The sequence below is a fragment of the Zalophus californianus genome, chromosome 8 (assembly GCF_009762305.2).
Source record: "Zalophus californianus isolate mZalCal1 chromosome 8, mZalCal1.pri.v2, whole genome shotgun sequence".
In the NCBI taxonomy this organism is placed as follows: domain Eukaryota; kingdom Metazoa; phylum Chordata; class Mammalia; order Carnivora; family Otariidae; genus Zalophus; species Zalophus californianus.
In genome coordinates, this window is record NC_045602.1 from 9065318 (window position 1) to 9092562 (window position 27245).

The 27245-nt window shown below is 51.4% G+C and overlaps 1 protein-coding gene across 2 annotated transcripts in view; it reads left to right on the plus strand.

Moving 5' to 3' along the window:
• Nucleotides 1–27245, plus strand: part of GREB1 (growth regulating estrogen receptor binding 1) — a 71314-nt gene extending 44069 nt beyond the window's left edge. The window contains exons 19-32 of one of the 2 annotated variants that reach the window (XM_027620532.2): nt 746–945; nt 2534–2635; nt 5473–6101; nt 8665–8767; nt 10882–11040; nt 12006–12148; nt 15314–15475; nt 17177–17381; nt 17748–17922; nt 19965–20183; nt 21044–21179; nt 23456–23656; nt 24121–24259; nt 25417–27245. In XM_027620532.2, coding sequence (XP_027476333.1) covers nt 746–945; nt 2534–2635; nt 5473–6101; nt 8665–8767; nt 10882–11040; nt 12006–12148; nt 15314–15475; nt 17177–17381; nt 17748–17922; nt 19965–20183; nt 21044–21179; nt 23456–23656; nt 24121–24259; nt 25417–25580 — 2737 coding nt within the window. In that variant the 3' untranslated portion in view covers nt 25581–27245. The remainder of the gene's footprint in view (nt 1–745; nt 946–2533; nt 2636–5472; nt 6102–8664; nt 8768–10881; nt 11041–12005; nt 12149–15313; nt 15476–17176; nt 17382–17747; nt 17923–19964; nt 20184–21043; nt 21180–23455; nt 23657–24120; nt 24260–25416) is intronic. The other variant, XM_027620533.2, reaches the window with a different exon arrangement.

Consider the following 27245-nt stretch of genomic DNA (forward strand, 5'->3'; position numbering starts at 1 on the left):
CATTTATCGGGTTCCTGTCATGTGCTGGCACTGTACTGGATTCTTCTCATGTGCTGTATTTCATTTTACTCTCACTGCTCTCACCCTGGGGGAAGGTAATATTTCAGTGTCCCCTTTGAGCAGTGAAGAAATGGGACTTAACACAGATTGAGCCTGGTGGACCATGGACTCTAGGCTGCCCAACTCCAAAGCCGGGGATCCTTCCCCTGGGCGACCCCACACTTACACGAGGACTACTGCACACGGCGTCCTCGCAGGCCGGGTGAAGGTGACTTGATTGTCACCCTGTCCGTAGCATCTAGCACAGTCCTGGCACATTTTAAGTGCTGGTTGAATAATTAAATGTCCACTGACTGCATATAGTTTTCAAACAGTGCACGTAGATGGCTATTAATATTAATTCTCATCTTTTAGATGAAAATCTGAGCCTGCAAGAGGTTGCCCAGCTCTGGCCCTAAGAAGTAGCAGAGTTGGGGTTCAAGTCTGCTTTTCTTCTGGCCTGAAAATGCTCTCTCAATGACATGCAGGACAGGGCTGAATCCATAGCAGGTGCCCCAGGAGACTTACTGTTAAACTGACTTGGTTGCCAAGGGCTCACTGTACTGCGATCTACTTTTCCGTTTGCACAAGACCTAGGGCCCTAAAGAGGTGGCAGGGGGCTGGTCCCGATCCCCATTCCCCCCAGCGCTGGGAGTGATGCCTCATTGTAGAAGACACTCAGTAGCTACCTTCTCGTTCCCTCCAGGTCTCTGAGGTACTGCGACCTGCGTCTGATAAACTCCTCCTGCTTGGTGAGAACAGCCCTGGAACAGGAGCTGGGCCTGGCTGCTTACTTCGTGAGCAATGAGGTTCCTTTGGAGAAGGGGGCCCGGCACGAGCCCTTAGAGAGCGACGCGGAAAAGCTAAGCAGCACAGACAATGAGGATGAGGAGCCGGTGACGGAAGGTGAGGGGTGGCAGGTCCACCTCGCCTGCTCATCTTGGGGGCAGCCTGCCCTTGTGTGGCCCTGGGGCCCGTCTCATGGGCAGCAGCTCCGATGAGTGCTATCTAGATGTGTCTTTGCAGGAGATGGCACATCCCTGGTGGCATTCAGATTTTGCCCCCCCCCTCCCCGTTTTGGTGGTATGAGAAAATGGAAATCCCGATTGGTTCTTCCTAGCTCTAGAATTCTTAGAGAATAGGAAGGAAAGTTGCGATTTCTCAGGACTCCGTTTCCTACTCTGTTTGACTAGTCAGTGGCTTTACTGCCCCATATAAGCTTTGCTCGCGTATTTCCTCTGTGTGAACCAACAGGTTGGGTTTATTATGGAGATTGATGAGAAAAGGCCAGTTTCATTCCAAGACATGAAAACCCAACACTATATTTTAATAGGACACATAAATCAGAGCAATGCAAGGCATCTGACTGTTGTCAACAGTGCAGCAAGAATAAAGACAAAGCTGTTTATAAAAACATGGGAAGCGTTTGTGGGGTGTGATGCAGGGTTGGAAGACCCGGTTTCTCTTCCTGCTGCATCTGCTGGCTGTGTGACTTGCGACACGTCGTGCTTCCTTTACTGGCCTCAGATTGCTCACCTGTAAGACAGACGGAAAGGCCCCCGGGACAGACTCTGCTGGAGCTGTAGTGACCTTGCACAAACGTCATTGTGACCCTGACATTAAGATGCCTCAATCTCCCTGTTGCCCGTGGGATGAATCCGCATTCCTGGCATTTTACAGCCTACCTCTCTAGTCTCACTGCTTCTCACACCGTACCCCATGCTGGTAGTCATATTCAGCTCATCGGGCTTCCCTGGCTGTGTTCTGCTCTTATCACCTCTGGGCCACACGGAGGCTCTCCCGTGGCTTCGAGCTCCCCCTCCTTTGTGCTTCACTTAGAAACCCCTGCTGGCCCTTCAGGGCTCAGGTCGGGTCACTCCTTCCAGAAAGTCACCTGCTCTTGCCTTTCTGTGCCTGGCGGGAGCCTGGCCTTCAGGCTCCCAGGTCTCTCTCTGCGCTCCTTACACCTGTAGCTGTGGCTCGTGAGAAGGAGCCCCCATGAGCCATGAATGCCTGATTGGCCTGTGTCGCCTCCCATCTGTCTCCTCGGGGCTCTGTCAGAGGCAGGCGCCTGCAAGATGGTAGCTGGGTGGGTGGATGGATGGATGCATGGATGCATGGATGGATGGATGCATGGATGGATGGATGGATGCATGGATGGATGGATGGATGCATGGATGGATGGATGCATGGATGGATGGATGGATGCATGGATGCATGGATGGATGGATGCATGGATGGATGGATGGATGCATGGATGGTTGGATGGATGCATGGATGGATGGATGCATGGATGGATGGATGGATGCATGGATGGATGGATGGATGCATGGATGATGGATGGATGGATGCATGGATAGATGGATGCGTGGATGGATGGATGAATGCATGGATGGATGGATGCTAGGTATGAACACACTTTGCAAACTCTGAAGTGCTGGGTGAACATACGAGATGATTATGAGGCATTTTCAGCATGTGTGTCTTGAAACAGGCTCCACTTCGGAGAAGAGGAGCCCGGTGAAGAGGGAGAGGTCCTGCTCCCACGATTCGGTGTCTTCGTCCCTCTCCTCTAAAGCATCCAGTAAGTCTCCAGGTGGGAAACAGTGCACATCTGGATGTTTCTTTTGAGATTTCAGAGAATGAAAAGAGATCTTTATTGAGATCTTTGAAGAATCTTTGAATCTTTGAAGAACTGGAGCTTCTTAGAGGTTGTGATTCTGGATTGGGGTCTGGGACATGAGGAGTTTGGGCAGGACCTCAGAATTCCTGGGAGAAGATCATGGACCCTGTCTCCCTCGGTGGCCTGTGCTGGGCAGTGTCCCCTTGCTGTGTCCCAGGCAGCTGTTGGTTTAGGGAATCATTGTGCCCTGGGAGAGGAGAGGGGCTGGGGTCAGGTGTTCTTATTGAGTCTAAAGGCAGAGAGAAGTGGACACCGATTCCCTGGGGGAAAAGCAACAAAAGGTAGCAGGTGGTCCCTGAGCCCCAGACCCAGACCGCAGGGAAATGTGGGTAAAATGCCCAGTCTCTGCCTAAGGGATGCTTGGTGTCTGGGAGCAGTCAGGACTGGCCCACATGAAACAGCACTGCGGTCTTCCTGTGCAGCCATTACCGAGAACCGACTTGGTATCTGAGTCAGGGCAGAAAGATAGATGAGCTACAGACCCGCTCTCAGGGAGTTCATGGTTCCTCGTCAGCCGTGTGATAGCGTGACAGGGGCCGCGTTGCTGTTTACGCACATGCACACATGACGTGGGACAGTTCCGTGGATGGAGAGGTAGTTTTGCCTCCGGTGGGGGCAGGTTTAGGGGTAGGGTGCGGTCCCTGCAGGGGAGTGGGCCAGGTCGCCACAGCCCTGCGGTCCTTCAGAGGAGGGCCTTTGGGTCTCGGAGGAGAAGATACTCAGGATGGAGGAGGCTCGGGCTGTGGAGGAGCATGTGGTGCTTGGGCACAGGGCGTGGTGGTCACCTGGCTGTGGAGGTCAGAGCACACCGGGGGATTTGGTTTCTGTCTTCTGCCCCGTCCTCATGAAGCCCACGGGTGACAGTGAGCTAGGCTGAGGTGGGGGGGTCTCCCTCACAGTTGTGCCCAGAGGGAGTCAGAACGAGGCCACCTTCACATCAGCCGGCAGCTCTGCGGCAGAAGGGAGACCTAGTCCTCGGTTCGGGGCAGTCAGAAAAGCCAAATGCTGTAGCCTCTGGTGTCCTCTGCCCCAAACAATATAGGGAGCTGGCAAATGGGTGAGTGAATGAATCTGTGCTATTCAGAATAGAGAGGAATGGTGCTTTGTTCTTCCCCAGTCCTGGTGGGACAGCTTTCTAGAAGGTTCTGGGGACACACTGGTCTGTGCAGTGTCTTCAGGAGTAGAATGTCTAGGCTATGAGCCAGGCTCTCTCCTTCTGGAGTTCTTCAGTTAGGTGAGGTGACTTTGTTAGCCAGGACTCCTCAGAAGAAGGTCCTGAGGTCTTAGGGGTCTCTGACCAGATGCTTCTCATGGCCTTGGCTGCCATACATTTCAGAGATGAGGGAATGGAGGCCCAGGGAGGTGAGACTTGGCCACGGCCACCCGAGTCAGGGTGGAGACCTAGGTGAGGGTGGGTCTCATCTTTATAGACTGACAGTTTCCCTGGATTCAACTGGGGACAGACCAACTGAGGTCTGGGGGTGGATGGAGAGAAACGTCCGTGTGGGTGTCCGTCCTCAGGGTCCTACCGGGCTGGGCCTCACTACCTAGGGAAGCGGATGAAGACATTGGGGTTCCCTCGGTCTACTTTTGGAATCTTGTGCCTCTTTGATGTCCTTCAGGCCCATCTGTTCCCCTTGTCCCAGGCCAGTGCCCCGGTCCCTCACAGCCTCCCCGTATGTGCTCTTCGGGCTAGTCCATTGACACTGAGCCAGTCGCTTCAGGTGCCTTGCCCGAGCGCGAGGTATCTCAGCAGGAGTCTCCAGCGGAGGGGGACTGGCCAGTGCTGCATTTCCTCCTTCCGTGAGCCGTCTGGAAGGGTGCTAGATGCAGGCCGTAGAGCCGAGTGGTAGGGCCCTTGCTGGGGAGCTCGGATCCAGAGGGGAGGTTGCCTGAGCGGCGTGGTGCGTGGGGTGCAGGCTGGGCCAAGTGCTGCAGGGTGGCGGGAAGGCCTTTCTGAGGCAGGCCTCCCTGGGTCTGTCTTTTGTCCCCACCGTCTCTTGGGAAAGGACAGAGTTAAGACAACGATGCAGTATCCCATCTGCCCTGCTTTCTGCGGGCCCGAGGTCTGCAAGGGCTGCTGTGAGCTGCCACGCGAGCCCTGGTGCGTAAGGCTGGGATGATATGAGAGAGCAGGGTGCTGCCCGGTGTGTGGCCACACTTCCCGAGGCCTCAACGTGGTGCACGTGGGGGAGGGGCGGAAGGAAGTCTGGGTTCGGCTGGCCGCTCTGCGTTTCCTCCCCGGATCCTTTGAAAAGCTAGATAATTCCAGCGTTTGGTTAAAGCCTCCTGAGTTCTGAGTCCCGTGCGGCTTGCTGGCGGTTTGCACGAGAAGCCACCACTGTGCTGGTGCAGAGGCTAGATGTGAGCTCCCCGGGGGGACAGCAGGGAGCGGCGTCCTGGGAACACCTGCAGGGGGCGTGTGCGGAGTTTGAGCCCTGAAGGCAGGGTGCTGTGGAACAGATTGGGTTGGGGGCTTGCAACAGAGAGGCTTTGAGGCCGTGTGCAGGGTGCTGGGGTGAGTGTGGGTTGAAGTCTCTCCCCATGGCACAGGCTCTCTCTCTTCAGCAAGCCGTGGCTCTGTCCTAAGACAGGAGTTTCTGTGTACCCGGAGGGGGGATTTCGTTTTTGTTTGTGGAAGTTCCCAGTGATCGTGAAGTATGGGTACTTTGTGTCACGGGAACAGGAGTGGTGGGCGGTTTGGTGAGGGTCCTTCCTGGGGCACGACTGACAGGTGCATCCCTCCCCAGGCTCGGCACTGTGCGGCGAGTCCTCGGCTCAGCCTGGGCCACCGTCGCAGGGGGAGCGGGCCAGGTCGCCACAGCCCTGCGGCCCCTCGGAGGAGGGCAGGGCCCCCGGGGAGAGACAGAGGCCCCAAGCGAGTCGGGGGCCGCCGTCGGTCATCAGCAGGCACAGCCCTGGGCTGGCGCCCCAGCCGGACTCCGGCCCGAGAGCCAGCCAGAGGAGCGTCCAGGTGTCGGTCACCCCGTCGTCCTCCCAGCTCTCCTCCTCGGGCTCCTCCTCCTCGTCCATGACCCCTGCGGCTGGCACGCTCGTCCTGCAGGCCTCGCAGTGCTCCATGACCAAGGCCTGCCGGCAGCCCCCCATCATCTTCCTGCCCAAGCTGGTGTATGACATGGTCACGGCCACCGACAGCAGCGGCCTGCCCAAGGCTGCCTCACTCCTGCCCTCCCACTCGGTCGTGTGGGCCAGCTCCTTCCGCCCCCTGCTCAGCAAGACGATGACGTCCACGGAGCAGTCCCTCTACTACCGGCAGTGGACGGTGCCCCGGCCCAGCCACATGGACTACGGCAACCGCGCCGAGGGCCGCGTGGACAGCTTCCACCCGCGCAGGCTCCTGCTCAGCGGGCCCCCCCAGGTGGGTGCTGCCGGCCAGGGCCTGGGCTGCGTGAGGGTTCTCGTGTTCATGCCCACAGGGCCGTTTTGGGGCTGACAGCATCCCCTTAGTCACATCTTGCCATTCCGACGGCTGACCCCACAGTGGGCGGGGGGTTGGGGGTCGGGACCTGCCTGCCACCCACGACTGGCTTACGTCCAGCCTCGGACCTCAGGTGCTTGCCTCGCGGGATGTGGGGGCGGAGAGCTTCTCTGTGGGTGCTTCTTTAGACCCTGACTCTGCTCTTCCCACATTAGTTCATTTGGTCCCCACGGCCAGTCTGTGCCAATTGGAACCCCCCCTCCCACCCCCACCGGGGGTTCTGCACCGGAAGGTTTTGGTGAAATGTAACGGGGAGGCGGGAGGCCTGTCCCTATCCCAACCTCTCACCTCACTGTATTTTCCTAACAACAGAAGACCGTTGCAGTTGTCAAAATGGGAGACAGCTGCCAAGTGCTGGGAGCATGTGAAGTTGACCGTGTCAGGTCTTGGAAGGGGCTTTGTCAGAACAGTGCAGAGGTGGGAGGTGGGCTCCGGAGTGGGCTCGAATTCTGCCTCAGACAACACCTGGCACCCTGGGCAGGATCCAGCCTTTGTGCCTCAGTGTCCTCTCCGAGAATGAGGAAAAGAGTAGCACCTGAGTCAGAGATGTGATCAGTAAACGAGAGACTAACCGCAGGGCACCTGGAGTAGGGCCTGACCATAGAGAGCATGTGGGGTCAGCTACTGCTGTCTTCACCCCCATCAGTACCATCCTGTCCCGTTTCAAGGTGGCTGCCTTCGGACTCAGCCTGTTAATTTCCTTACAGTCTGCTCCAAGAAATGCAAACCCGCAAAAATACGTACAAGAATCCTCATTTTAGACTTGTTTACAATAGTCAAAAACCAAACTGGAAACAACTGAAGTTCCATTGGTCAAGGTTGGTTGAATAAATTTGGGCACAACTGGATCACACAGTTCAGCCATAGAAGGGTGGAGGTAGGTCTCTACACACCGACCCTGAAATTTCTCTAAGGTTTTAAAATGAAAAATTTGAAAGTGAAATTGAAAAAAATCAAGTTACAGAGTAATATATACACAGTGTAATATCAATTAGGAAAATAAGTATTGGTGTGTATGTATATGTCTCTGTGTGAAAATACCAAAAAAAAAAAATTCCTGGCGGGATTGCCACTGAAGAGGGCGCGGGCTTCGTAAACTTTCTTCTTCTCCATCACTCTGTATTTCTTGAATGTTTAAATGAGTGAGCGTATATTAACTTTTTATAAATTTGAAAAAGGGGACCCAGGTTTCTCCATACTGTCATGTTATTGAATGTTATCTTAAAAAATTTCACCCATTTGATAGGCAAAAAATAGTATATTATAGTTTTATTAAGGTTGAATATATTTTTATATACTTAGGGGTCACTGCTACGACTTTCACAGTGATTTTTCTGGTGTGTTTCTCTTGTTTACTTCTCCTTTAGGCATTTGACCTTTTCCTGTTGCTTTGCAGGAGCCTTTTAGAGATTATAGATGTTAATCCTTTGTCTGTTATTACATGTATGGCAGATATTTTCTCTGAAGGCTCACCCGGTTGTATTTCATATTTTCTTTTCTAAAGTTAGTTACTTCTGTTCATCCACATTTGTTGAGTACAGAGTATGAGCCAGGCATTGAGCTGAGAACTTGGAAAGCACATTCCCAGAGTAACAGGATGGGAGGTTAGCCCACAGGTGCCCGTTTAACCACCTGTGACCAAAGTGAACTAAGACTCAATAGTGTCCTAGCCTGGTGTGTGGCTGAGGGAGCGAGGGACTCTATGATACAAGAAGAAAAACAGGAAGAGAAGAAAAATCATTTTCTTTTCCTGGCCTTAGGAGGAGAGAAATGAGATGCCAGACTTTTAAGTCTTGCACAACAGATTTTGTTCTCTTATTAGAGACCTATTGATTAACACAAGAATAGCAATCTAATTATGCAAGATTCTTTTTTTTTTTTTTTTGAGAGAAAGAGTGCAAGTGCATGGGGGGGAGGGGCAGCAGGAGAGGGAGAGAGCAAATCTCAAGCAGGCTCCATGCCCCGCACAGAGCCAGATGCGGGGCTTGATCTCAGGACCCTGAGATCCTGACCTGAACTGAAATCAAGAGTTGGACTCTTCACCGACTGAGCCACCCAGGCACCCCCATACAAGATTCTTCTAAGACATTATTATGCTTTATATTGTCAGTTCATCTTTTGAAGCAACCTTTCTTCAGTTTGCTATTAAAGTCCTATTTCTAACAGCTTAGAAAATGTGGCCAATTAAAAGTAGAGATGCATTGCCATGATTTATAATATAGCAGGCAGGTCTGCTGCTCACGGGAGTCCCCCTGTGGCCTGCCATCCTTCTTTAGGTCACATTTCCCCTCAAATGGCTTTGCATCCCCCTGGCTCTTGCTTTAATGAGGTGGGGTCTTTGAAAGAGATAGGTGACACAAAGCATGTCCAGTGCTCCAGCTGGTGCCTGCACGTAGACAGGGCGTACTGAGCCAACTTGGCTCCAATTCTGATGTCTTCACAGATTGGGAAGACAGGTGCCTACCTGCAGTTCCTCAGTATTTTGTCCAGAATGCTCATCCGGCTGACAGAAGTGGATGTTTATGATGAAGAGGAGATCAATATCAGTGAGTTATGCGGTGGTGACACGTGGGCTTAGAATCCTCTTTAATCAGTTTCTTGGGTGACTTGATGTCTTTTACCATCTAGATGGAATTTTCAGATCAGTGATCCCACTCATCCCGGGGGCCTTGAGGGGTGCTTTTATCTCCCTTGTTTGCCTTGTTTTGCTCAATATCAGAATAGCGCCTGGGAGGCCTTCCTGGAGATAAAATTGCTACACTGAAAATAACTGCTGTTTACTGCGTATCTTCCAAGTGTCCGGCATGTGCTGGATACTTTACATAAATTGCCGCATTTAACTTTCTGCACATCCCAGTGAGAATAATTGCTTATTTCCTGGTAAGTAACATGCTCAGGCGCCCAGCTGGGAGACGGCAGAGCTGGGGCTGAACCGGATTTGATGGCTGCTTCTAGAAAGCAGGGTTATCCATTGGGGCATTTCCCACTCAGGCAGCTGAGCGCATAGGTCCACAGCTTGGGGCAAAATGGAAGTATACAATATGTGGGGAAAAGGCATTTCTCCTTATTCAGGGAACAGAATTTGCCCTGATTAAGGTAAGACTCCCTTCGAACAGCTGTTTGATGCTCCATTACCTCCTCACGTGGCCTCCAATGGTTCATCCACTTGGTCTGGTAAACGAATCTGTTGCTTTGTGAATTAAAATTTGCATGAGGAGGCCTGTCTGTGTTGCAAAGAAAGGGAATGAATAGATCGCACTGGCATATAAATAGCGCTTCTCTTTATTTATTTTTATTGTATACATTCAAAGTGTACAACTTGATTTGATATGTGTATAACATTGTGAAATCACCATGACGATCAAGCTAATTGACACCTTCATAGTTACCATGTTGACTGCAGTGTTATTCACTGTAGGCACGATACACAAACAACCATGTGTTGTCCGTTGATGGATAAATGTCCATTAGCAGATGGATGGATAAAGAAAAGCGTGGTATATACGCCCAGTGGAATATCGTTCAGCCTTAAAAGAGAAGAAAGCCCTACCATTTGCAAACACACTTCTTTAGATGTTCTTGACTGTGTTTGAGTTTTGACATGGAGAAAATTTGGAACCAAGGAAGCTCATCCATCCCGTAGTCTTTCCTTTGAAGGAAAGAGGAGGGAGGCTCTTCATCCAAGCTCTGAGCTTTCACACCTCCCCTCTCACAGTTTGGAACTGAATTTCAGGTGACAATCAGCAGACCTGTTGAGTGTCTGTGTCTTCACTTTCTTGGATATCCCAATGACAAAGATAGGATTTGAGCCCAGTTTGTTCAACTTCAAAGCCCATTTTCTCAGAAACTCTCCTGTTGCCTTGGTTTTCTCTTTGGGAAAGCATGGATAATTGCCGTTTTAAGAGGTGTTACGAAGATTAAGATACATACGAAGCGCTGAGCACTTACTACACATGCAGTAAACATGCCTCTCCCTCTTCTTTGTTTGTCTCTTCTCTTATGGACATGCACTCTGCCCACGTGTACGTACCATGGCTATAAAAATCAATACGTTACGTAATTTGAGTTGGACCGTTTAGATTTTTTTACTTTTTTAGCCAACAAGCATTGATTGAGCATCATAGATTATACGTTATGATGTAAGATGTAAGATAGAATTTGGGCCATGAGTAGTGTTAGCATTCAGAAGGGAGAAACCAGTGGGCTTGAACAGTTAGACTTTCTAGAGGTGCATGAGGAGTTGGCGATATTGGCTGTGTAGCATTTAGATGTAAGACAAGAACGAGAACTATGTTAGGTTCCATTGGCGGTGGGAACCAGTGTGCGGCACATGGGGTGGGGCTTGCTGGGGGGACGTGCAGAGCAAGCAGTACGTATATTGGGAGGAGCTGAAGTCAACATGGGAGCCAGAAACACAAACCCATCCCACAGGAAACACAGCACAGGCCATGGATAAGAGGTAGACCCAAAGGCACCTCTTGCTTCCTTAGAACAATCCTGAAAATGCGATACGTTCCAGGAGCCTTCAAGATACAGTAGCATCCCCTGGTAGCCCATAGACTCAGCAACGGCTCTCCCGCAAGCGTCACCCTTGTACACATTTAAAAATCAATCATTCTCACTTCCTAGTTTGTCGCCTGTGTTTCTACCAATCTTACAGATCTCAGAGAGGAATCAGACTGGCATTACCTCCAGCTCAGTGACCCCTGGCCAGACCTGGAGCTGTTCAAGAAGTTGCCTTTCGACTACATTATTCATGACCCGAAGTATGAAGACGCCAGTCTGATTTGCTCCCACCTTCAGAGCGTAAAGAGCGAAGGTCAGCCCCATAAACCTCCTGCTCCACCTTCTTCCAGAGGGTGTAGGAAGAGCCTCTTAGAGGGCTGCGCGGAACTGTGTTGGCGATGAGCTTAGTTGTCTGGTGGTGGGAAGTAACCAGCGGTGCCTGGGAGGGAACTGAGGTCGCTGCCTCCGTGGACGAAGGACAGGCTCTTCCCGAGAAGGCAGGCTGCTGGCTCCACACATGCGGACAGTGACGAGTGCGCTCCTGGGAGTGTGTCATGGTCAGACTATCCTCAAGGTTCTGGTTCATAGGGGATACGAGACACGGATATTAATGCGCGAATTGGGGTTGTCCTAATGAAATGCACGTATTTCCCTCTCTAGACTCAGTGTCTTGTTTTCGCCCTCCTCCTTCAGGGACCACTGACTTGCAGGGTCTTAACACCCCGCAGGGCTTCAGGGTCACCGTCAGCAAGCACCAGGTATGAGTGGGCTAGCGTGATTTTAAGCGCAGGCTAGGAAAGTCGGGTGAGTGGAAAGGGGAGGAGGATACTCACCAGTCTCCATGTCACGCCAAGAATTCTGTCTTCTTTCTGAAGCGCTTTCACTGACCAGTCCTTCACATAGATCAGCCTCTACTCCAGGTTTAGGGTTAACATCTTAATCTGGCTAAGTCATTTTGGCAAACCAGAGGTGATTCATCTGCAAAATGGTATCTGCATCCGAGGTCGGCAATTCATTTGCGTTGTCCTGGAGCGAACCCTTGAATCTGTGTCTAAGACATTTGTATGTCCGTTAGGAAGACCCCTTGTGAACAGAGTCTGTTGGCTTCTCCCGCGGAGCCTCGGCTATTTCTGATCAGCCGAGTCACCCCGGGGCTCCAGCGGGTGCAGTCACAGGAAGTCCTACCACAGCACCTGCGTTCCTTGCGATCGGAAGAGCAGCGCGGAGGGCAGGCTTGTTCTGCTTGCAGCTGCCCTGTGACGCTGGCGTTTCCTGCAGACAGGGGCATGTCCCGGAAGCCCGAGGAGCTCTACCTGCGGCGTCAGACGGCGCGGATGAGGCTGTCCAAGTACGCGGCGTACAACACATACCACCACTGTGAGCAGTGCTACCAGTACATGGGCTTCCACCCCCGCTACCAGGTAGGCCGCGGGGCACGGGGCTCCCCAGTCTCCAGGAGCCCTGGAGCGGGCACCTCTCCCGCACACTCCATCTTGGCCGACATCCTTGGTTCTCTCTTCTCCTGATGTTTTCAGTTTTCATTCCAGAGCGGGACGTGGAAAGTTCTGGAAGCCTTTGCTTCCTGGTCTACGTGTACCTCCAGTTCCCTTCAGTAATCTCCAGGGTTATTGCTGACAGCATAGAAACTGTGATTCTCCTGGGATTACACGTTTACTAGTGGCAGAGTTAACTGACTGTGCATGTCTTCATTTTCTTGACGTTCTAGCAATTTCTGAATTGAGTTCAGCGCAGCAGACACTTGAGTGCTGATGTACCAGTCAGAGAGCTGAATAAACTCTGTCCCCAGTCAAGACTCACGGTCTAGGGACGGAGAGATGCACGGGCATAAAACCTCAGAACAATGAGGGCTGGCAGGAAAGGCAGTACTGGTGAAGCACAGAAATTATGTAGAGAAGGAGAGCAGTGTGCACTTACTGAGCACGTACTGCATACCAGGCAACGTGCTAGGCACTTTTGATATGTCAGTACTTCCTCTAACCTTTTTGCGTGCTAGAAAATGATACTTCCTTTAGACACTGGGGTAAATGGATAAGGCTACTGACCCCGGGCTCTGGCTGTCCCCAGTTCTGGCTGGTCACCTGGACGTGTCAGTGTTTAAGCTACACCTTCACCCATTCAACACCCACCGGAGAGGAAACTCTCCTGTCTGGTTTCTTACTTAATTCTCACTAAAACCCTGCAAGGCAATAACATTATCCCCATTTTATAAATGAAGATACCGTCTTGGGCGGGGAGCAGAGGAGAGCGTTTTGAAGAATCAGTAAGGATTTGCCAAGGGGCCGAGGCAGATAAGAGAGGGAACCATGTCTGCAGTAGAGCGGAGACGTGGGGTCTCTGGGGGAATTAGAAGTGATTTTGGTCGGGCATCGCTGGACCCTGAAGTGCAAGGGGTGGGTGGTCCCGGGAGAGGACCCTGGGAAGGTGGGGCAGAGAGTACACCACAAAAGGCATCAGGTTCAGTCAGAGAAGGGCAAATACATGTGATCTCACTCCTATGTGGAATTTAAGAAACAAAACAGATGAACGTAGCGGGGGAAGGGAAGGAAAAATAAAATAAAAACAGAGAGGGAGGCAAACCATGAGAGACTCTTAACTCTAGGAAACAAACTGAGGGCTGCTGGAGGGGAGGTGGGTGGGGGGATGGCGTTACGGGGGATGGGCATTAAGGAGGGCACGTGATGGAATGAGCCCTGGGTATTGTACGCACCGGGCAAATCACTAAATTCTACCCCCAAAACTAATAATACATTCTATATGTTAACTAAATTGAATTTGAAGAAAACATTTTAAGAAAAGGCATCAGGTGCTGTGGGGAAGGCCGAATGGGGGCATTTTCAGGGACAACTCCAAGGAGTGGCCTAATGTGGGCAAAGCTGCATTTTGCAAGTTCACAGAGGGCCTGTGAGGCCGGTCATGAAGAAGCAGACAGCAGGCAGGATTTTACAGTTAGTGTTTCATTTTGGACCTAAGTAAGGGAAAGGGGAGGAAGTAGCAGCCGGGGCAGCTGGAGGTGGTGGGAGCCAGTCAGACACCTACGAAGCCCCCAGGGGTGTGCAGGATAGCTCACGCCCTTGGCTGCTTCCCGAAGGCTCTGCGGCAGCCTGAGCACGGGCTTGCCAGCTCTGTCCCTTTTGCAGAGGGGAAAAGCAGATAGTGGCTTTAATTTTCCCAAGTCTACCCGGCCTGGAGCTTAGCTCTCACTGAAGTAGCATCAAGACTGATTTTTTTTTAAACTATTCAGTTGTACTGGAGACAAAATTAGAAAATGCATATGAGCAGTTTTTTAAAGAATTAAAAATAGTCGGTAATTCTGTTTGTTCCAGATAAGCTGTCCTAACATTTCCTCCTTGGAGATGAAATTTTTCTTTCAAAGCAGAGAAAATATAAGTGAAAACGTTCTCTTTTAATTTTGAAATTTAAAGAACCGGAGGAGACTCATGGATTTTAGTCACGGTCACTTCGGTCGGTGTCTGCAGTGAATTAACAGAACCGAGCTCTGGAGACCCTGGGCTCCGGCTGGACTGTGCCCCCGTGTCCAGGGGCGCTCAGGTCTGGGGGCCACGGTCGCAGGGGACTCAGAAGCAGGCCACGTGAGGAGTGCTGAAGGGCACACGCCCGCTCCCTGCTGGCCTTTCCAGCCTCCGTTCCCCCTGCCTCAAGCCTCCCTGATCTTTTTTATGAAGCTTCCTCAGTTATGTCCCCCTTTGCTCCCTCCCCAAGTCAAAATCTATTTCTGTCTCATCTCTGCTCCCAAAGGGCTCTGTGGTTCTAGTGGAACCACAGTAGGAGTTTATGGTTGGGGTGTTGTGTGTGGTCTGCCTTCTCCAGGCCTTAGGGGTTCTCAGGAGGGCAGCACACATGCAAGCAGCCAGTCTGGGGAGGGGCTGTCCACTGGAGACAGAGAGGGGTCAGGGAAGGAGGCTTGGGCAGAGCCATGTGGCTCGGGGGGCGGGGGGGGGGTGTCACGCCAGGGGGCAGTGCAGGCAGACAAGGGATGAGGGGATGGGAGGGTAGGCCCGGGGATAGGGGTGAACCAAGATCTCTGACTCAGTTTCCACATCCATACAGTGGGAATGGGGACGGTACCTGCTTCATAGGATCGTTCGTTACGGCACCAAAGGGATGGAAGGGGGCCCAGACAGTGAGGGTGACAAGGGTGTACAAGTGTATGCAATGCATCATGCCTGTGATGGAAAATACATTTATTAGAATCAAAAAATGAGGTCTGTGGTGTGAAAGCTTTTGTCGGTAACCTAGCGTGCCTCTGGGTGAAATCCAGAGTCCAGAAGGGGTTGGCGTCTAAAGGGCCGTCACTGGGTGAAGCACGATCAGAATTAAAGAGGGGGAGGTCTCCGTCTGAGTGGGTGTGGGCTCCAGTGTGTCTGCCCAGGAACGAGACCTGGGTGTCCACACTTTGTACCGGAGTCAACCTGTGGGTGGGTTTCTCGTGCTGCGGGGCGGTGGCAATGAGCTTTGTGTTGTCGTGCCCACAGTGGGCCTGGGTTCTTCTGGGAAGTAACACCGGACTCTGATGACAAGCTCTGTCCTTTCCCCTCACACCTCAGCTCTATGAGTCCACCCTGCACGCCTTTGCCTTCTCTTACTCCATGCTAGGAGAGGAGATCCAACTCCACTTCATCATCCCCAAGTCCAAGGAGCACCACTTTGTCTTCAGCCAACCCGGAGGCCAGCTGGAGAGCATGCGGCTGCCCCTTGTCACAGACAAGGTACTGGCTCTGAGTCCAGGGGGTGACACTACAGTGGCGGCGTTGACCGTTGAGCGGGACACCGGAGCTGCCTGATGAGTCGGGGGCAGGTGGGGCACGTGGCGATGGGTATGGTGGTTGAACTTGGAGGCGGCTGGGGAGCGCTTGGGCTTTAGGGTCCCTCCGACTCCAGTTCGAACCTCGCTCTACCATTTTTGAGGTGTGTTATTTGAACCTGTCCCTGAATACTGCTGGGCCTCAGTTCCCGTGTCTGTGAACTTGGGCACTAGTAACTCTTGCAGGAGCTTCCTGAGAGCATGATTTGGAATGACCGACGTAGGACGCCTGCACAGTGCCTGGATGGTGAATGACAGGTGCTCCGTAGATGTTCATCCCCTTCCCCACCTTGTCTTTACTGCCGTTACAGAACATTTGAAACAGGCCAAGGTAGTAGAATAGTGTGGTGACCCCCGCAGGCCTGTTACCTAGCCGATACTACTAGCCTAGTATCTCACAGCCAGCCTCGATCCGTCTGTCTTCTTCTGCCTTCCTCTGTTATTTGGAAGCGAATCCCAGATGGTGCATCACGTCATCCATAAAAGATAAATTTTCTCTCTTTTGAAGAGGGTGTTCTTCATAACCCATTGTCTCTGCGACCGGCATCCTTAGGGACGCTCCTCCTAGGGACGCCTGCTTTGGCAGATCAGCCCGACACTCTCAGGGTCAGCTTGCTGCCCTCCCGCCAGCCCCAGCCAGTGTCAGCCCTGTGTGGAATGCTGCTTTTCCTTCTCTGGGTGAGAGGGCCAATATGATGGGGTTGAATAGCCTTTCAGACCCGGCAGCCTTCTACCGAGCATTGAAAACATTTGTAAACAACCAATGGGGCATTTATTATAGGGTGTCTCCTACTCCCTGGGCTGGGGTGGACTGTTGCCCTGGTGGAGGATTTCTCTGTTACCCCAGTCACTTTTCCAGCCAGTGCCCACCAGAACTTAAGGGCACCAGCTACATCACAGCCTTGTAGCATGTGCTCTGAGGAACTCAGAAGGAGTAGAAGACCTCGCTCGGCCAAAATGGAAGAAAACCTAGTTATTTATATAAAAGATTCACAACCCGAGTGTATAAGGAGCTAGGCTGTATGGATAAGGGATTGAGGGATTTAAATCATCCAGAATAACATATACTCAGCACGCAGTCGATGCTAATTTGGCAGGGTAATGCATTTGGGTAATTGATAGATTTCTGGTTAGTTTGGGTTGCATAAGAAAACCATTCCCAAACGAGTACTTACTTAGCTTCTGAATCTCTGGGCTAGCAGCTTGGGCTTGGTCCTGCTGTGTGGTGACCCTGGCTTCGATGCGCTCACTCATGTCTGTGCTTAGCTGCCAGGTTGGCTGGGGGATGGCCGGGGAGGGTGGTCTCCATGGGGTGCCTGTCCCATCTCTGCTCCCTGTGGTCTCTCCTCCTCCAGCCGCCAGCCCCAGCTCATCCGTGAGAGGGTTCTAAGAGAGGGCAGAATGTGTCCGTCCTCTGGAGGCCGGTTTCGGAACTGGCATACCATCATTTTCACTGTTTTTATTCGTAAAAGCAAGTCCCGAGGCTAAGCTGGATTCTAGGCTCCATCATTTGATGGAAGAGGCTGCAGAGTCACATTTCAAACGGAGGGGAGTGATTGTGACCATATTTACAAACACTTCCCCTTGTTATTCCTGTGTTTTCCAGAGTCACGAATGTATAAAAAGTCCGACATTCACTCCAACCACTGGCCGTCATGAACATGGACTCTTTAATCTGTACCACGCAATGGATGGTGCCAGCCATTTGCATGTGCTGGTTGTCAAGGAGTATGAAATGGCTATTTATAAGAAATACTGGCCCAACCACATCATGCTGGTGCTCCCCAGTATCTTCAACAGTGCTGGAGTTGGTAGGCATTGTTGAACTTGCCCTACGCGGTAAAATTTCTGTGAATGGAGGCTCGGGAGAATATTCTAGAGATGAGCATGCTTAACATTTTTCATCAGGCTTTTTGATTTTTAAAGCTGCTTTGATCTGCTGGAATATTCTTTCTTCTTTGATGTTTGGTTATTGACTTAATTCACATTCTCTGTGATCAGCAAGGAGAAGCAGACAGGTGTGTGTGCACGTTGGTGATGGAGATGAGAACCATCGGGAGCTGGCTGGTCTCGGGGTGGGCCTTGATGAGCCGCTCTAATTCTCACCGGGGCTCTGGTCTTGTGTGGGTGTCCCCGGAGGACAGACCGGAGAGTGGGAGTGGTTTTGCCCATTTCAGGTGCCGCCCATTTCCTGATCAAGGAGCTGTCTTACCACAACCTGGAGCTGGAGCGGAACCGGCAGGAGGAGCTTGGGATCAAGCCACAGGACATCTGGCCTTTCATCGTGATCTCCGACGACTCCTGCGTGATGTGGAACGTGGTGGACGTCGACTGTGGCGGGGAGAGAAGCAGGTGAGATGCCTCCCCCGACCCTGTTCCTTTTCAGCGGGGGAATCTCAGCTACTGTCTGAGGACCACGGGGGGACACCTCATCTTAGAAGGTATGGTGTGTGGTGGGTAGGGCTCTGCATGGGGCAGGCTCCTGTTCCAAGCCCAGCTTTATTTTGAGTTTTTAATTTTGTTAAAATTGTGTTGCTGTATCATCAATACAGAAAATTACACAATATATAGTCACTATATATACCTACAGGGTTGCCTGGGTAGCTCAGTCCATTAAGCATCTGACTCTCGATTTCAGCTCAGGTCACGATCTCAGGGTCGTGAGATCGAGCCCCATGACGGGCTCCCCGTTCAGTGGGGAGTCTGCTTCTCTCCCTCTGCTCCTCCCTCCGCTCCTCCCCTCCCCTCCTCTTCAGGCACACGAGCACGCTCTCTCTCAAATAAATAAATAAATCTTAAAAAAAATAATAAAGTATCCACAAAAAATGAAACTATGATGAATATCCAGAAATTTTCACACACTGAACACCCACTTAACCAATTCCTGTTTGAAGAAATGGAACATCACGAGTGCCCTAGAAATTCCCTCCTGTAGCCTTCCAGACCCTGTCCCCTACCCTAGCCTAACTCCTAACACCCAGGTGTATTTTCATTTGCTGTGTGACATTAGGGTAACAACTGAACTCTTTTGGGTTCTAGTTTCCTCATCTTTTGAAGGGGCACTAAGACCTGTACTGGAGGTTTGTCATGAGGGTAACTTAGACTCTGAACGGCGTGCCTGGAGGTGGGCAGGAGAGCAGCACAAATGGAAAAGGCTCGGTAGATAGACTCCCATCATCATTGGTAAAATAGTTCCTTTTGTGATTTTTGCCACATGAATGTTTCAGTTTAGTGTTGCCTGATTATTTTTGGCTTTTTTTTTAATGTTTTTAAAGATTTTATTTATTTATTTGAGAGAGAAAGAGAAAAAGGAACAGGGGAAGGAGCAGAGGGAGAGGGAGAAGCAAACTCCCCCTCCGAGAAGGGAGCCCAATGAGGGGCTCGATCCCAGGACCCCAGGATCATGACCTGAGCCGAAGGCAGACGCTTAACCGACCGAGCCACCCAGGTGCCCTTTGTTGTTGTTGTTGTTGTTAAGAGACATAAGGTTCGTTTACTTCTTTTATGCTACTGATATCCTAATGAAACAATGACCACTGATTGCTGTTTTTCTAGAAAAAGATGTTTTCTGAATGATAGAGCTACATGTGGCTTATGGGAGTAGCAATTCCTCTTTGCTTCCAATATTCTCCCAGACATTCTTCCAAAGGCAAGAATGTGGCCAAGGGCTGAGACGGGGAGAGAACTGGCTTTCATTCTGCTTTCCTGAATTCCATTCTGAAGCAGCAGTTAACGTCCTGGGGTTTGGGGCTGGCCAGGGCCCTGGGGAGTTTACTGAAGCTCCTTGGTGGGGGAAAAGCAAGCTGGGTCCAGAACAGTTGAGCCGCATGCCTGGGCCCAACTCCTCTCCCTGGTGCCCCTGCCGTCAGCCCCCTCCCTGGTCATCAGGTGTCCCTGTTCTCTTCACGGACCACAGACACTGGCAGTCCAGTTGGGGTGGGGGTTGGTGCACTACCTTCTTCCTTCCCATCCCCTCCCTGGCACGCACCGTGGAAAGCTTGGCGCTCTCCTCACCGCTTGACCTTCAGGTCTGCAAACCAGAAATGCAAAGTGTTTTAGCACGGGTTGGGAAGAAGGGCTTCGGAGACAGTATTGTTTGAATCCAAGTCCCGTTTGTCACACCGGGCAAGCTACTCAGAGCCTCTTTTTCCTCATTGGTAAAACGGGGGTGATAGTCCATGGCATGAGATTGCCGTGAGGATAAATGATAGTAGATGTGACATGCCCGGCATGGCGCCTGGAACTCAGGGGTGGTCGTGACAGATTCTAGCCACACCAACCCTACCTGCCGGCACATAAGCTCCCATTGGAAAGCAGCCCCCAGGCCAGAGCCAGAGGGCCTTGCTGCTCTCTGCGCCTCAACCCAGGGACATCAATCTTCCTCTTTCGAGCAGGGAATTTTCCTGGTCAGAAAGAAACGTGTCTTTGAAGCACATCATGCAACATATCGAGGCGTCCCCCAACATCACCCACTACGCCCTGATTGGCATGCGGAAGTGGTCCAGCAAGACGGGGAGCGGTGAGGTGCGTGAGCCTTTCTCCCGCTGCCACGTGCACGACTTCATCATCCTGAACGTGGACCTGACCCAGAATGTGCAGTACAACCAGAATCGGTGAGTCCTGCCCGGCTGCGGCCGTCAGCACAGCCCGCGGGCCCAGGGCCCTCCTGCCCATAGCATTGGTCTGGCCCTGCTTTCAGCTCTCAGGTTTAAAAAAAATTTTGCATTGTATAATTTCGTGGAGGGGGATTTGCATAAGATCATGCAATTTTCTTCCTCAGTCCACGTGATACTTTATTTAGTGACAACATATGTGCTACATTGTTTCTCTTGCTTTTTTGTCTCCTTCTTGGAACACATTGCTTTAAAACTAAAAAGTAACTTCTGTGTGATACTCTCTCCAGGTCTAGTCACAGAAGCGCTCACATCTGAAGAATAACCCACTTGCTAACACTTATCAGGCATCCCTGTAGGCCAGGCAGTGGGCACACAGCCAAGATGGCCCTCGTAGGAGCGTCAGTCTGGAAGCTAGGTCGCCCTGCTGGGAATCTGGGTTCTGCCACTTACCAGCTTTGCAATTTAGGCACAGGCCTTCCATTTCTGAGTCTTGTTTTCCTCGGCTGTAAAAAGTGGCTCCTGTTTTTATTCTGGGCAGTTTGTTGTTTTCTCTTTAACCAGTGTTTGTGGAGTCCCTCACGCAGGGCCTGTAGCATCGGGTCAGCCCATGGGCGTGCTTCTGTCTTGTTACCCTTGGTTATGCTGCCTGCCCTGGTGCAGACAAGCTACAGCTGGGCCTGCTCTCCTTGTTTGTTTGGCCTTATTCACATGCCTCTGTATGGTAGGAAGCAGCCTACCCCACCACTGGACCGCACCCCCCCCCGACAGGGGCACACCCTCCATGTGGCTGGTGGGGCGTGTGGGGGGTGGGCGGCCGCATCCAGTCCTATCCGCTCCCCCACTTTGCTTCTGAGCAGGTTCATGTGTGACGATGTGGACTTCAACCTGCGCGTGCACAGCGCCGGCCTCCTGCTCTGCCGATTCAACCGCTTCAGTGTGATGAAGAAGCAGATTGCCGTGGGTGGGCACAGGTCCTTCCACATCACGTCCAAGGTGAGTGCGCCCGCCGAGTCTGCTGCCGGGGCTGTCGTGGTGTGCAAACAGGCTCGGAGCTGGGGGGAGGCCGGTCCGTGGGGTGGGCTTGATCGCTGGCTGGTGTTAGTAAAGGGTTTTAATTGGGAGCCTCGGGAAGGGAAACATGCTGTCGGGTTTCTCTTGAACTCAGATTCTCGTCAGCACCTGGTATCCATCCCGCCCACGCTCCCGCCGCCAACCTAGCTGTCCTCTGGCTGTGCTCTGTGCTCAGTGGTCTGGCTTCCCTGCTGGGCAGAGCTTCTGGGGGGGGGGGGGGCGGGGCGCTCTGCTCATCTCTGGGCCCCCGGACGGGGCCTGGCCAAACAACCGAGCGCACCAACAGGCTGGCTCGGGAGCTGAGCCGTCTGTGCATGAGCCAGCCTCCTGGTGGGGAGAAACATGGTCTGATTACGGCCGTGCTAGCTGCAGAATTTGAGGTGCAAAGTCGCAGCAAACCCTCAGAGGTCTCTGTCTTCCAGGAAGCCATATGGGGCTGGCATGTCTCTCCGATCCCTGGGCTGGAGCCCCATTCTCTGCTTTCTCCTTCCATCTACCTTGAATGTTGCCCTGGTGCTGGACATCAGCCAGTCCCAATGCCACCTGCCTCCTCCCAGCCTCTGTCCTTCCTTGTCTTCACTAACTCCTTATGTGGTGGCTTACTTATCCTGAGCTGGGCCAGGTCTGAATTCGGATACCAGTCCCCAACCCCTACCTGTCTGCCCCTTCCGATCAGCAGGGAGTGAAGCCTTCTTTGAAAGGGAAAGTCCATGCTCATTTCTCTTAAAAAGTAGGAAGACATTTAAATAAAAGGTCCGTACCTCCAGAATAACTTGAGAATCATTAAGTCCTACCCACCCCCACCACTAAGATTTTGTACTGAAATTGTGTTAGATTTATAAGTTTAATTTTTAAAATTCTGATCTTTATCACATTAAGTCTATCAAAGAGCCTGATGTGCTTTTTTTTAAAGATTTCATTTATTTGAGAGAGATCGACAGAAAGATCACGAGTAGTGGGGAGCGGCAGAGGGAAAAGCAGACTCCCTGCTGAGCAAGGAGCCTAATGCGGGGCTCGATCCCAGGACCCTGAGATCATGACCTGAGCTGAAGGCAGACGCTTAACTGACTGAGCCACCCAGGCACCTGGAGCCTGTTATGCTCGTAAAACTAATTTTTCTTTATATCCCTCAGTATCATTTTTTAGCTTATATATTTTATCTTCATTCCTATTTTGAGCATCATCTTCTTTTCCATTGGGTTTAGTTGCATGTTGATTATATATAGGAGAGCTGGGAACATTTGGTAATCATTCATCTGAATGAAATAACTTATTTTCATTTACTCATTAAGTATTTACTGAGCACACCGTCCCTTCACTCAGGAGTGTAGAGCCTTGCGGCTGAGGCAGATGTTAAGTAGGTAGCGAGGTGTCCTTGTGACAAGCACTGCTAGGGTGATGTGTGTCACAGGGAGACCTCCCCGTGTGAAGGGTGGGCGTGGGAGTCTGTGTGAGTGTCCCTGAGAAAGTGACATTAAAGCAGAGACCCAGGGGCGGTGAGAAACGGCTTTGTATCCAGGTTCAGGGAAGAATCTGGGTGAAGAAGCTGAGCAGCTGGGGCGAGGAGGTGAGTGTGGAAGAAACATAACAGGCAGGGAGAGTGGCAGAGATGGGCTGAAGAGAGTAGGCGGGGCCTTAACGGCCGTGGGAACGTTCTGGACTTTCTGTAGGAGTAATGAGAAACCACTGATGGGGGTCCAGCGGAGGATTTGATGAGTTTGATTTATGTCGACGGTCTGTCTGGCTGCAGCCTGGAAAGCCTGTTGGCTCTGGAGTAGGAGGTGGTGGGAGAGGATTGGCAGGGGTCAGCAGGAAGTGCAGTGGGGGTAGGTGGGAGGTGGTTACGATCTGGGGGCAGGGGGAGGCCGAACCTTCCCAGAAGTTTGCATCCTTGGATTTGGGGGAGAGTTCCCAAGCTCCGTGGGTTCTCTTGATTTTTCTAGACCAGACGGCCGGTTTTCTGCATGGAGTGATCACTGTGACAGTTCTTCCTGATCACATTCATTAGTTTCACACGGCCCACTTGAGGAAAAGCCTAATTTTTCTTAATAGAGAATTTTATGGTTGAAGGTTGGGTTCTCCACTGCCAGCCCTACCCTGCGACAGAGTCTTCCGGGCCAGGGCCACTCCCCCTCCTTCCCAGAAGCCTGGCTGCGGGGAGTGGCTGGGAGCGGCTGACACCATGCCTCCCCGCGCAGGTGTCTGACAACGCCGTGCCCATTGTGCCGGCCCAGTACATCTGCGCCCCGGACAGCAAGCACACGTTCCTCGCGGCCCCCGCACAGCTGCTGCTGGAGAAGTTTCTGCAGCACCACAGCCACCGCTTCTTCCCTCTCTCCCTGAAGAACCACAGCCACCCTGTGCTCTCGGTGGACTGCTACCTTAACCTGGGATCTCAGGTGACTTTCAGAGCCCCCCCCCCCCCCCCCCCCCGCCCCGGCCGCTGAGCCCGCGAGTCTGCCGTATTCCTAAAACAGATGCGCCACCGTCCAGGACTTGGACTTGTAACTGCTACTCAGTTCCTTTGCCTCTGGTGTTTACCTCCCTTTATAGCTGAGAGAGTTTAAATGCTTTGGCCCCGATATCATAAATTAGGAATGAAAGCCACTCCGATGCCAAAACACTTCTGGGGCTCAGATGAATTAATGAGTAGATAATCGGGAGCAATTTCCCGGAATTGATTTTTAGGATTTAGATTTGAAAATAACACTAAGTATCGTCTCTGCACCTGCCCGCCTCCCCCCGTGCCAGCAGCCTTGAGCTTGACCAAGCAGTTAGTCTTTGTTGGATGCAAAGCCCTAGCGTCATGTGGTTGAGAATTTCAGGGAAAACAATGGTTTCTCTTGGATTTCTTCTTTTTCAGATTTCCGTGTGCTATGTGAGCTCCAGGCCCCACTCTCGAAACATCAGCTGCTCTGACTTCATGTTTAGTGGACTCCTGCTATACCTCTGTGATTCTTTTGTGGGAGCTAGCTTTTTGAAAAAGTTTCATTTTCTGAAAGGTAACTGCTCATACCTTTTACTCTGGACCTTGATTTGAATGCCTTTCATTACCCAGTGCATCTGAGGAGGTGACTTCTGGTCCTCATCCTTATTTGCCCACGGGTAACCTGAGGCTCAGAGAGGAAATATGACGGCCCCAGTTATCCAGGAAAGTACAAGAAGGCTGGGATGCAATCCCTCGGTGACTCTCATTCCCTTGTACCTGCCTGGGTAGAGACAAGACACATCCCCTTTCTTTTAGGCAAAGAGAGAGTTTCAACTTCTGTGTTCCTCTTCAGCCCAGATTCTTAACATCAGCACGCAGTTCCCTCAGTTCCTTCCTCCTGGTGCCCGAGTTCTTCCTCCTCGTTCGGGGTACTGCCTCTCCATGCCTTTTACTCTGACCTTCCTGCTCCTGTAGCTGTTGTCATGCTAGAGTGGTTGAGAATGACAGACATTGATTCTATAGGACATACAAAAATGGTTTCCAGCCAGCTGGTATCCCTCACCAATTGCACTTAACCTTGGGCGTCTTCACTCTGACTGTCGAGCAGGTGTTTCCTGAGCACCAATGCTCTATAAGACTTGGGAAGTAATAAGAGGTTTCTAACACAGTCTTTGCCTTCGGGAAACATTTTGTGTAACAGGAGGACAAGATGTGTGGGTAGGAGGGAGACAGACCAACAGAATGAACGGATGAACAAGCCAGAGTCATGGACTGATGATTCGAGAAGCGGGGAGGAGGGAGAATTCCCAAGGCTGGGCGGGGAGCGGGGGTTGCTGCATCGGGCCTGGAGGCAGGCAGCTTGCATGGGATAAGAAGGGGGGGGGGTCCCGCTGGGAGGCGGGCTAGCACAGGGCAGTTCACCCAGGGCTGGAGCTGGGACCACTTGGTTTGCATGAAGCAAACCCATGTGTCTGCTTCCGGTTCTCTCCCCTTCCTTCCCCCTACTTCTTTCCGGACCTTTCTTCTGGCCTCCCCAGCTAACAGTCGCACTGTGTGTCCTGTTAAGATTATGAGGCGTTCCAAAAGTCACAGGAGGCCACCTGGTGGTCTGGTCCTTCCCTCCCAAGCAGCATCGTATTTCCTTATTGCAAGCAGAGTGCAGGCGATCGCTTGCATTTGGATAAACTCACCTGTTTTCTTCAACGCCTCTGCCGTTGCTCGTGCATGCAGGTGCCACCCTGTGCGTCATCTGTCAGGACCGGAACTCCCTGCGACAGACAGTGGTCCGCCTCGAGCTGGAAGATGAGTGGCAGTTCCGGCTGAGGGACGAATTCCAGACCGCCAACGCCAAGGAGGACCGGCCGCTGTTCTTTCTGACGGGGCGGCACATCTGAGGGCGACAGCGGCAGGCTGTCTGCGAGAGTGGAGCCTTCAGAACCTCATGCGCTTGAGGCTGCAGGAGATCTGAGATCCCTGGGTGCTTGAACTGGAACGGCCCCGGGACTGGTGTGCCGCCCCCTTGTGCTGCGTGCTGGGAACCCTGGGCCGAGACGTGCACGGAGTCTTAGCGAGAGCATCGAGGCGGAGTTGGTGGCCAGCAGGAGCGCAAACCCATGCCTCCCAGGTACAGGGCCAGACCACGTGGCCCTGGGCTCTGTTGAAGCCTGTTTCATGAAGAACAAACTGTTGCCTGCTGTCATGTCATCCATGTGCTTCCATGGACAAACCTGACTTTTCCCGTAGTGCTAAAGGATCGCTCTTGGATTTTCTCGCAGAGGTGCCAGTATTTTGGGTGAAGGATAGGATTTTGGCTATGTGGGTTTCCTTATCACCTGCTACAAAGCAATATTCCAGAAGAACATTTTAAGTACAAAGGTCGGAGATAGGAAGAAACTAAGGTCATTTCCTAAGAATTATGTAATTGCCTACAAGTTTGCTCTTCTAGAAGCTAGCCCAAAGGCATCAACTCTAATAAAGTAAAACAAATGGTTTGACGTCAGAGCACATATGATTCTATTAAAATAAAATAGGGTCCATACCCTACCTCTTAGAAAGGGCAAAAGTGAAAAGAAACTTTCTGTAAAACAAAAAGGGTTTCAGAAAGGAAATTAGGGTTGCTGAGGTTGACCCCGAAGAGACAGACTTTGCCTTACAAAGGAAAGAGGACCAAATTGCTTGCTTTGAAACAACAAAGACGACAACCAAAGTGACATAGAAAATAGCTGGTAAGAGCTAAACTTTTGACTGTAATTTATTGAAGCTCAGTTTTTGGTTCCTTAAATAGCTTGTTTTCTCTTATGAGTGCTTGGCCCTGACCAGAGTGGAAGGGGGCAGAGCAGAGAAGACAGCAGGAATGTTCCATGATGCTCACCGGTCCATTTGTCTGCTGGAATGTGTATCAAGCCAGCGTGTTAGAGTCTCCAACCACAGGCCAGGCGTTGGACCGTGTGCTTTTACAGTTAGGATCCTGCTTAGTCCTTCCAACAGCCCGCGTGGGTGCAGTTATTTCTCCACTTGGAAGACGAGAAGGTTCAGATGCAGAGCATATACCTCTCTAAGATCACAGTGCAGGAGAGGAGCAGAGAGATGGACGAGTAGACTCCTGCATCCTGGACCAGAGTCTGTCTTGCCCTGCACTACAGTGCTTTTGGAGTGTCCCTAACTGAAGGGAGAATTTAAAGGTATTTAGAAATGAACCATCAGAAAGCATTCCGACACATCCATCTCAGACATTTTTAAGCACTCTAACGGATAACAGTCCAAGAAGAAATTATTTTAAAAGATGATGCCAAAGAGTTAATCTTTTTTTTCCCTAAGAAAAAAAAAAGCCCACGAGTATAAAAGATTAGTTCAATGTTTATAAAACGATCACTTTGTATATGCCATTATTCCTATCTTGGAATAAAAACTTATCTTCTTTAGTTATATTTGTCTTTTGTAAATAGCAGCTTCTGTGCTACTCTTCCCTTTTTATTAGTTAATTTAAACTTGAAAAAAAACCCCAAAATATTCTTGTTTGTCCCAGCATTATAAATAAAACATAGAGTGCACGTACGGTT